This window comes from Drosophila hydei, unplaced genomic scaffold (genome assembly GCF_003285905.1).
Source record: "Drosophila hydei strain 15085-1641.00,03,60 unplaced genomic scaffold, DhydRS2 tig00008137-arrow-arrow-pilon, whole genome shotgun sequence".
NCBI lineage: Eukaryota > Metazoa > Arthropoda > Insecta > Diptera > Drosophilidae > Drosophila > Drosophila hydei.
In genome coordinates this window covers 147,809-157,864 of record NW_022045845.1, presented here as the reverse complement: position 1 = coordinate 157,864, position 10,056 = coordinate 147,809, and the positions used below count along the sequence as shown (strand labels likewise).

The 10,056-nt window shown below is 41.2% G+C and overlaps 1 protein-coding gene across 1 annotated transcript; it reads left to right on the top strand.

The window, feature by feature from the left end:
* The first annotated feature begins 219 nt into the window (after positions 1 to 219).
* On the top strand, positions 220 to 1,757 carry LOC111592011. The gene has a single exon (XM_023303999.2). The coding sequence runs from the start codon at positions 307 to 309 to the stop codon at positions 1,600 to 1,602; it is 1,296 nt and encodes a 431-aa protein (XP_023159767.1). The 5' UTR covers positions 220 to 306; the 3' UTR covers positions 1,603 to 1,757.
* The last annotated feature ends 8,299 nt before the right edge of the window (positions 1,758 to 10,056 follow it).

Here is a 10,056-nt window from a genome sequence, read left to right as displayed (position 1 = left end):
GAAACAGTTGGAAAGGATTTCAATAGCTATTTTAATTTGTGATAACATATAGAATATGTATTGTAAATATTGAACGAGTGTTGAAACACTCAGTTGAATAAAATGTAAATTTGTTTACTTACTTCGATCTTGAAAGAGTTATCTATGGAAAAACCTAGTATCCATGGCAAATTATTAGTTTAGGTTATTCAGCTTTGTGTGCTTGTGGGTTAGATTATTCAGTAGTTTTTATTCTTTCATAGGGAACGGTTCGTGTTTAGTTCGGCAGTAAAAAATCATTTTTTTTTTTTACAGTTTTTATAAACGATGGACTTTGCGACAGTTAATTCGGTGTATGAAAATCTATTTTCAGCTCAAAATTTTTTTGCACTGCACGAGCAGCAAGAATTAGATAAACAAAATTACATTGACATGGTCAATACTGCAGTCGGCGATTTGGACATGTATCGCTTTGAAGACGGCGGCGGAGACGCGCGAGGTTCGCTGCTACTAGGCGACGACTACTGCAGGACCTTCAATGATGATGCTATCGCTGCTGTGACTGCAGCGACATCTACACCGGCTGAAAGTGCGGCAGCAACAGCAGCAGGAGTTCCCCCTGCAGCGGGAGCACCACTGACAGCATCGGCTACAGCTGCGGCGGGTGCAATCTCTTCAATAACAACAGCTGCAACATCTGCATCGGCAACAATAACTGCGACAACAGCTACGACTGCTACAACTGCAACAGCAACAACAACAGCAACAACAGCAGCAACAACTACGACTACAACAACGAAGACAACATCCTTGTTGCAGCCGAAGGACAAGGACGAGACTACACAACCAATAGATGATTTTGATCTTTTGACAATGCTGGGCTATCGCCCACCAAATGACTGGGCATCACAATTCCGGCGGCCACGCCCAGCGCCAACCATGCAAATTAGCGAAGAGAAGTTCGTGCTCCGCTTGGACACAATCTTTGTGCTGGGCATGCGTTTGAATGTGACCAAGAATGACATAATTGAATTCTTTGGCAAAATGGGGCGCATCAAAATGGATGAGCTGACCATGAAGCCAAAAATATTTGTATACAAAAACAAGCTAACGGGGCGCTCGAAGGGTGAGGCAACCATTACATACACTAGCCCCTATGCCGCTCAAGCGGCCATACATTATCTAGATGGGGCGAAATTTCTGGGCCAAGTGCTTAGCGTGGTGCCCGCTTACCTATCCACACAGCCCGGCAAGGGCGTACGTTTCAGTTACGCCCAGGAGACCGGGATCGAGCAACAGCGCCGTCAGCGACAAAAGAAGTGGAAACCCGCATTCGACAATTGGGTTTGTGAGCTATGTAGGAATAGCAATTTTGTTTGGCGTATGAGCTGCAATCGGTGTCAGGTTAGCAAGAGCACGGCTATTGCTATGGTCAATGCCGGACAGAGCAGCACATGGCGTCCGCGTAAACATGATTGGACATGCGGCTACTGCTTCAATGTTAATTTTTGGTATCGTCAGAAATGCAATCGCTGCAGTGCGCCCAAAGCTGAGCTACATTCCAGTTCGGAATCAGATAAAGACAAGTGGGAGCTGGCATTTAGCCAGACCTCTGTAGTTTAGTTTTCCTAGCTAGCCTCCTAAATTGTTAGTTTTGTTCATGTTTGCAATAAATAAAAAAAAAGTGGCGTCTACACATGTAAACCAAATCGATCTTGATCCAGAATTATGGTTTCCAGTTGCCAGATCTGTGATCCCAATCACAATAGTATAAAATATATCCAAAACTCTATTTTATTTGTGTTCAAAAAGCGCTTAATTAAATAAAAGAAATAATTTATGGTTTGATTTGTGAATGTGGGTGTCAATGGGAATGCCTCAGGCGCACTGCTATTGAGATGCATGTGCGGTACGCGTACAGCTGGCGGGCACTGTCGCAAAAGCAATTTGCTATTAGCAGATGGCGAATGCCAGGACAACAAAGGATTTGAATTTACTCGGAGCCAGAGAGCAGACAAGAGGCGGCAATGCCAACTGGCAACAACATTAACCAGCACTCGGCAATTGTTGTACCCTACTCGAATTGAAGTGGGGTATATTGGTTGTGTGTATATAGATATGTCATCTTTATCTAATTGTAATTGTGTAAGTTCATAGAATACATACAAATATTTAACTATAGTATATATGCTGCCCTGGGTATCTTTTAGTCGCTGCCAACCGACCACAGCTGTCGTATTTATTATAGTTGTTGTGTTGGGTTTGTGTGATTGTTGTTGTAGTCATTCTTATTGTAGTTGAATGCCTTGTGCTGCAGCAGATTTTGATGTTGCGCAGTCTGTGTTCACTGTGTGTGTGTGTGTGTGTGTGTGCGAGTGAGTGTGATACACCCAGAGCGTTGAAATACATGCAATAAAATATGTACGTGTCTAAATTTTAATATGCCTGCGTGTCTGTTTAGCATTTGATTCAATTCGTTGGGTATTCCTCCCGGCCACCACTTTCATCTTTCGGTCCTGTCTTTGCTCCGCCTGTGTTATATTTGACTTGCTACTTATTTATTATATTTCTAATGAAACTTCACGTAATCCTCATTAGGACATAGCACACACACATCCTCATACGCACATTGACATGAGTTTAAGTGGAGAAATTGCTCTGTTTTTGGCTGCTTATACAATCAGCTGAGTTTAGGAATTCTTCGTTTAGGTGAAATGCTTTCAGTGTTGTGTAAATTAAAGTAATTATGAATTTAATTTGAATTGCTTTAGCTTAGAGTAGAGAATAACGCTAGTCTATTCCATTTAAAAATCAACAAAACAAAACTTTACTCCAAAATGCTTAAATGCATATTTTACATAATTTCAATTGTTTATGTTTTCATTCTAATTCTGAAAGAATCTGCAAAAGTAAGAAAATGAGACAGAGATAAAAAATGGGAAATGTGTTTTGAAAATTATGCAAAACATAATAATAAAATTTAATAAAAAAATGCCAAGTTAGCAGGAGGCGGGCCATGAAAATGGGCTCACGATTGGCCCAAATGTGGGCGGGGCAGCCCCGCTGCAACATTTTATGCAAATTCCAGTGCCCGCTTTTTCGAGTGGCTCAATTTGAGGCAGAGATTGGGCCTGAGGCTGGAACTGAGACCTCGCGGCAACTGCTGCCGAGATTATGTGTAAAAGGGCTGTGGGTGTTTTTTCTAGTCTACCCATTTGCAAAGCCACTAAAGGGCGTATTAGTTTGAAACAGTTCTTTGTATGGAATGGTATCGGTATAAACGACATACGCCTACTGAAGATGCAAAATATTTCATTAAGAAATTAAGAAGTGTTTCCAAGTTTTAGTTTTTTAAAACATGTTGAAATATACTGAAACTTAATGTCTGATTTATTGATTGATTTGGGATAGAGTTGGAGTATGAACGAGTATTGCACAGTCGGTCACTCCCCTTACTTACCCATCGTCGTTCTCTCTATCATCACGTTTATCAGGTAGTTGTTTATACAGCTGCACTTTTGAACTAATTTTATTACATTTCTTAAGAAAGACTTGACTCCTCTTCTCGCCGTCCTTTTCTCTTTCACTTATCCTTCATTGGCTTTAAGCTAATTCCCATCCTTATATTGTTGTTGGCATTTATGCGAATGGCTTTTCAAATAGGCAAATAAGTACTTTGTAAGTAATTTGGGCGCCAGCTGGCAGGGAGGGGGCAGAGTGGTTGGGTGGTTGCCTGTTTAGGGCGCACATCGACAGACAGTCATAAAAATAAGTCAAGAGACAGACTCTCGCAAAATGTTGGCAGTCAAATGCTAAACAAAACGCGAGGCAGGAAAAGGCCCACAATCCAAAAAGTTGAAAAACTTTTGTTTTGTTTTATTCGGATGCGGGGTTATAAAATGAAACGAATGTAGACAAAAAGTTTGCGCCGTTTGAAAAGTCGGCAAATACGCGTACCCGACACGCCCATTGACGTCGCATCCGCCCCCTATGGTAGCTGGCATCCATGCACAGTGGGATAGAGATGATTTGTTTCTACTCGTATACTAAGAATGGTAATTAAATGAAAAGAATTTACTGAGATGTGTGCTGAGAGATGTGCTTCGTTGCTAACGATAAATAATACCATATCAAATAAATATGTTTGGGTTAATTGGAGCTTTGGTCCCACTGTCATCTGGCAATTCGAATGCGGCCGGAAACAATAAAAACGCCACTCGCACAATGTGCGCTGCATAAAAACTGCTTATTACGCCGTATAGTAGACTACGGATTTTTTGCTATTCAGCCCGGAAAGCTTCAACAATTGAAATAAATGAATTTGGCAAAAGGATTGCGGGACGAGCGCACATAAATTGGCATATTACAATACCAAGTGGGGGGCCATTTTAAAATCTCAATCGGAGTGCTCTCAAAATCATATTCAGCATGTTCTGCAGCTAAATTAAAATTGGATTCATTTCAAAGTCAACGAAAGGTTGTGCTTCAACCCAAGCCGCAAAGGCTCAGCGCGTTAACCTAATTAACTTTTGTAAAAAAGGTGCCCTTGTAGCTAGGCGGCAACCCACTTAGTGTCAGCGGGATTACACACACACACGCACACGGGCAGCACTTACAACTAAGCCAATTTCATGCGTCGTCGTATCACTGGCAGAATAGTTCCCAAAAAAAAAACAACTGGCACCTATTTCAAACTCAATTAAACACGGACCCAACCAATTTGAGCAAGCTCCCAGGCTCCAGCCTCTTCTCGCCCTTGTTTAAGTGGCTTACGTGGACGCAGCTGTTTTTAATGTGTGCGTGTGTGTGCGTTCCCTAGTGCTATACGATAACCCTTTGCTGCCTTTTCGGATTAACTTTGTTGGGAGTTGATTTTTGTCATCTTGACTACCTTTTGTGGATTATTTCATTTGATCCCAATGATTTGTAAGACGGCAATGGTTTATATTAGCATGTATTACAAATGATTTCTGATTTAACTAAATATTAAGGCCTAATTATTATACACATTAGAAATACCGTTTACATCAGGTTTTATATTCTCTCTAGCCGTGGCTATGTAGCCAATATTTAAGGTATAATCAGGAAACTTTAATATGCTTTTTTGCTTCAATCGTTTTCTGCCAGAAATACTTTGACGATGGGTTTCTCAGAGTTGAATTTGGTTCAACTGGCGACAGCTAAATAAATATACATCAGAATAGCACCAGATGAGCTCCACTATTATTAGCTACTCATTCACAAATACAAACTCACATATACACAGCCGCACACACACACAGGTGCACACGTGTGCACCTTTTTTTATGTGTGTGCGTGGGCCATATGGGGCGCCATAAGACTTTACATATTTATTTTTGAATTGGGCAACTGACCCGCATATGACCACGCATAATTAGACCATTTTTGAGGCTCGTGTTATGACCCCAAATATTTGTGCCGGCAAATTGATTTCATTTGGGGCTGTTGTTTTTGGCGTGTTTCAAATATCATTTCTAAGTGTTGGTCCTGTAGAAGGTTCTTAAATGCTAATGATGTTTAAAAAGCAATTTAAGGACTCTAAAAATATCAAGTATATGGTAGTGTGGCTGTCAAGAGTGGGAAAGGGAATCTCAGCCAAGGCTCATCTAAAAATATAATATAATTGTCGAGCTATTTTATAATGCTTAATATTGGTATATAGCTTTGGGTCAAAGCTGCCGAAGAGTGTACAAATAATTTATATGGCTCCCAGACAATATCAATTGAAATTGTCTTAGTCTAGTTATCACTGTAGTTGCCAGCATTTATGGACTATTGCTTGCAGTTGCTGCAATTGCAGCTCCGCAGCACGTATTCGAATGCCATTGCTATATGATTTTTACCTTGACAATTTCAGTTCGTGTCATCAGCCAGTCGAGTACTCAACTAATTGCTTATCCATAGCTATGCGGGTGTAAGGCCACGCCCTCCCGCCTTTTGTCCCTTGGGTGGGAATTTGCTTTGGATGGGCTAAAAGTATTCCACGCACCGAATGCTTCGGTATTTTAAAATTCCAGTGTGCATCGTTCAAGTCACGCAGCAGTTACGCCTGGGGGCGTGGCCAATGCCCACAAGCAGCAAGCTTGACAGTTCCTGATGGAAAGAGAGTTGTTGCATTTACTTCTGCTGCTGTTGATGAAGGAGCTCTTATTGTTTATGTTGCTTTTGTTGCTGCTATTGCCGGGTCTGTTGTTGGTGCTGCTTATGTTGTTGTTGCTGTTGTTGGTGGTGCGGCTGCTGTTGCTGCAGATTGAGTTGAGATTGGTATTGTTGTTGTTGCTTATATATATTTGTTGTTGTTGTTCCTATTGCTGATGCTTTTATTATTGTTGTTGTTGTACACGTTGTTGTTGTTAACGTTGTTATTGTTGCTGGTGTTGGTGTTGCGGTTGCTGCTGCTGCCGCTGCTTTTGATAAAGTTTGAAGTTGGTAATGTTGTTGATGCCGTTTCTGTTGCCTCTGTTCATGTTGTTGCTAAAGGATATATTGTTGCTGTAGCTCTTGTTACCGCTGATGAAGCTGATGTTGGTTAAGTTGTTGTTCTGATTGTTACTATTTCTACTATTCTTGCTGCTTGCTTACGGATTTGCTTTTGGATATGTTGCTGCTGTTATTATTCAGTTGCTCCTCTTGTTGCTAGTGTCGATGCTGTCTTGATTTAAGGTGCTGCCTCTGATGTTGTTGTTAATAGAGATTTCATGGCTTCTGATAAATATGATGATGCTGCTGTTGCAGCCCTTGACGGATATGTTGCTGTTGTTATTGATTGAGCTATTGATGTTGCTGCTGCTAAAGCTCTTCTTGTGTTGCTGCTGCTGTTGCTGTATACGCTATTGTAGAAGCTACTACTTATAAATTTTCTCAATACAGAGCGCCTTTTATTAAAAAATTCTTGGGATAGCAACAGAAAATAAGGCCAAGGAGACAGCTCAAATAGCTGCAATAGCTATTGCCTACATCAGCAACAGCACGGCAGCAGCAATGACAGCAACAGTTTCAACAGCAGCAACTCGAACAACAAGAACAACAACATTATTAGTAACAATCAGTCGCAGAAGCAGCAGCAACGGAAACAGCAACAACATCTACATTAGCAACAACAACTGCTGCTGTTGTCAACTACTTATGCTGACGTTAAAAAAATTAAGCCAGTCGTTTGAGAGGCATTCCTTTTGTTTTAATGAGCTACAGCCTTTGTTAACATCTACATCTTTCCTTTGAGTCCTTTTTTTTAGACTCTGATGTTTATGCCCGCGACACACATTAGCGAAATTGCGTTAAATAATTTTTTGTGCTGCGGCTATAAATTTAACGATGCATTAAACTAAGCAAGGGGCAACAACAACAACAAAATCTGAAGCGGTGCCACGCCCCGAAGGGCGACTGGTGTCGTTCATTTGCAATCATTTGGCAGTCGTGACTTTCGGTTATATTCCAAACAGGAAGCAGCCAGACGCTTGCCAACATCCGGTTGGCTCGTGAGGCCAGAGTCGATGCGAATTTTAACATTTCAACTTGGCACATTTGGCGAATTATTCAAATTCTTGTCACTGCAACACGCAACAAGAAAATAACCAAGAAGAACAGGAAGATATGTATACACATATACGTATACATGTGTAGGGAAAGCAGGCAGAATGAAATGAAAATAAAAGCGCAGGCAGCTGGCTGTAGGAATTGCAAAAAGATTTATGCCAGGCAACTTGGAACTGGCGACTGGCAACTGGCAACAAAGTTAAAAGCGCAAATAAAATGTTTGCTCACATTTTTGTAATTTTGAGAAAATTGCACGTTTATTGCCGCATCGCGTGTTTGTCTCAGGATTCAACTTTAAATTCAAAGCGCAGGCCAGAGTTGAGAGGGATAGAGTGAGAGACAGAGATAGAGCACTAAAAGTTTCCCTTTGCCCTACCTAACTGCACGCCACGCATTGAATAATTAATATTGCGCATACGACGTGTTGCCATCACGTAATGTCGCAACACAGTATAGCAATGTCTCATTTACAACACTGACTGCTGCTGATGCTGCTGTCGCTTTATTATGATAATCAGCAGAGACAATGTGCAAGTGCGTTAACTAAGAAAATGTAGCTAAGCCTCAGAACTCAAATGCTTATTAGATTGGAAAGCGTACCTTTATTAAACTTTTCTAATTGCAATAAGTTCAAAGTTGAGTATCTGTTGAGCATGTTATTCATACATATATTTATTTAATTTTGTATTGTATTGCAATCTTATCTTGATATGTTTTGCAGTCTTATAATAAAATAGGGCATAGTTAATTCTAGAAAGCTGATAAATTTGATAAGCTAATAAATTGAATGGAGTCAAGCTTGTCGCGGTTGTTTGGATAATCTGAACACCGTGAAATACATAGCCATAATTTACGCTTAGCTGGCAATCCTAGATGCTCGTCTACAAGGAGTTGGCACTACTGTCAAACGCTTGATTGTAAATTATTTAAAGCCACATAAATCAAAGCACACAAAAGCTATTGCGTGTGTGTGCGTGTGCGAGGAGGTGGAAACATAAACATGAAGTTCAAAGCGCCCACTATTGCCACATACACGCCCACTTACAAACGCCACACACGCGCCTGCACAACAACGACAACAATAACAGGTAGACCAACAATAACATCTGCGGCAGCGACAGCCAATTTGTCAACGCACCGCGTAAATGGCAAACGCTGGGCTCGAGTTGTAACATTTTGTCATTACATCGATGCAACACAATTACCCACTGGGGCCTGGGTGCCCAGGGAGGACCTGCGACTGGGAATTACCATGTCATGCATGCAAATTGGCAAGAACGGAAGAAAACTTAACAACGGCTGCTGCGAGCTGCGCCTGAGGCAGCGGAAATTAACGACGCAGCAGGTGAATCAATTGCGGTAGTTCGGCTAGGGCGAGTGTGGGAGTGAGGAAAAGCCAAAGTGTGAATCGATAAATAATCGATAGCTTTCCCATTGCTATCGATTTAAAAGGACTTCGTGAAGTGTTTCCATTCGAGAAGCGAACGAATAATACTTCTATTAGATAGAATCAAGAGAGTTTCCTACATAAGCTTTCACACTTTTGAAATTTGTTGAATACAACTCGATGTTTCGCAAAAATAGGAATAATTTAGAAATCATATTTCGCATCTTGACAATAATTTAAGTTTACATTCATATAGTTGTTGCTTAGTTGTGTGCACATTGGAGTAAATTTAACTTATTCGTAAATTCATTAAGAAAATCCCAAATGATTGATAATAGCATTTATGGGCCATTTACTGCATGGCACAAGGAGCCGCAACAATTTAATTGCGACAATCGATAAAAGTCAAAGGGAACTGCTGCATTGTTCGATGGCTTTTATCGAGCATTTAAGCTCGGCTGCTGAGTGCTTAATTATCAACAATTAAGCCTCTGCATTTTGAGTACAGCAATTGTTTAATGAATGCGGTGTTGAGTAGTTCGTGTTCCTGTTCCTGTTCCGGTGCCGGTGTCGGTGTCGGTGCCGTTGCTGAAGCCGAAGCCGACACTGCAGCAGCTCATTTGTCAACGTCAATTTTTAAAGTCAATTTTAAAGGTTGTGGCACAATATTTAACATTGAATCTTTGCCACTTTGTAATCCTTGTTGTTCTTGTTGTTTTTGCAGGAGTAGTACGTGATGTTTGTGTTGTTGTTGCTCTACCTCTCGCTCTGCTAGTCTTATGCTATCCTAGTCCTTATCTTCGGCACTATTCGCTTTGGCTGTGGTTCAAGAAACTCACAAGTGACACTTGCACGAAAGATAAATGCGAACGTAACTTTTGCCATCAAATGTTGCCAATCTATGAGCACTCCTTTAGAGTTCTGCGTCCTGCGTCCTGCCTCCTGTGACCATCCAGCATCCTGCGTTGTGTCTCCCTCTTACTTCCTTGCTGTTAAGCCAAGCCACACAAGCCTCCTGCACAGTAAGAACCCCCATTTGGCTGCATTTGGACTTTGGTCTTTTTACCTTTTGCGTTCATGCAGCACTTAGGTCCGACCTAGGCTAGGCTAGGTCACACCAGCACAGGCCGGAA

What these genes read in the sequence shown, in the direction of transcription:
- LOC111592011 (XM_023303999.2), top strand. Translation starts at nt 307, where the DNA reads ATGGACTTTGCGACAGTTAATTCGGTGTATGAAAATCTATTTTCAGCT.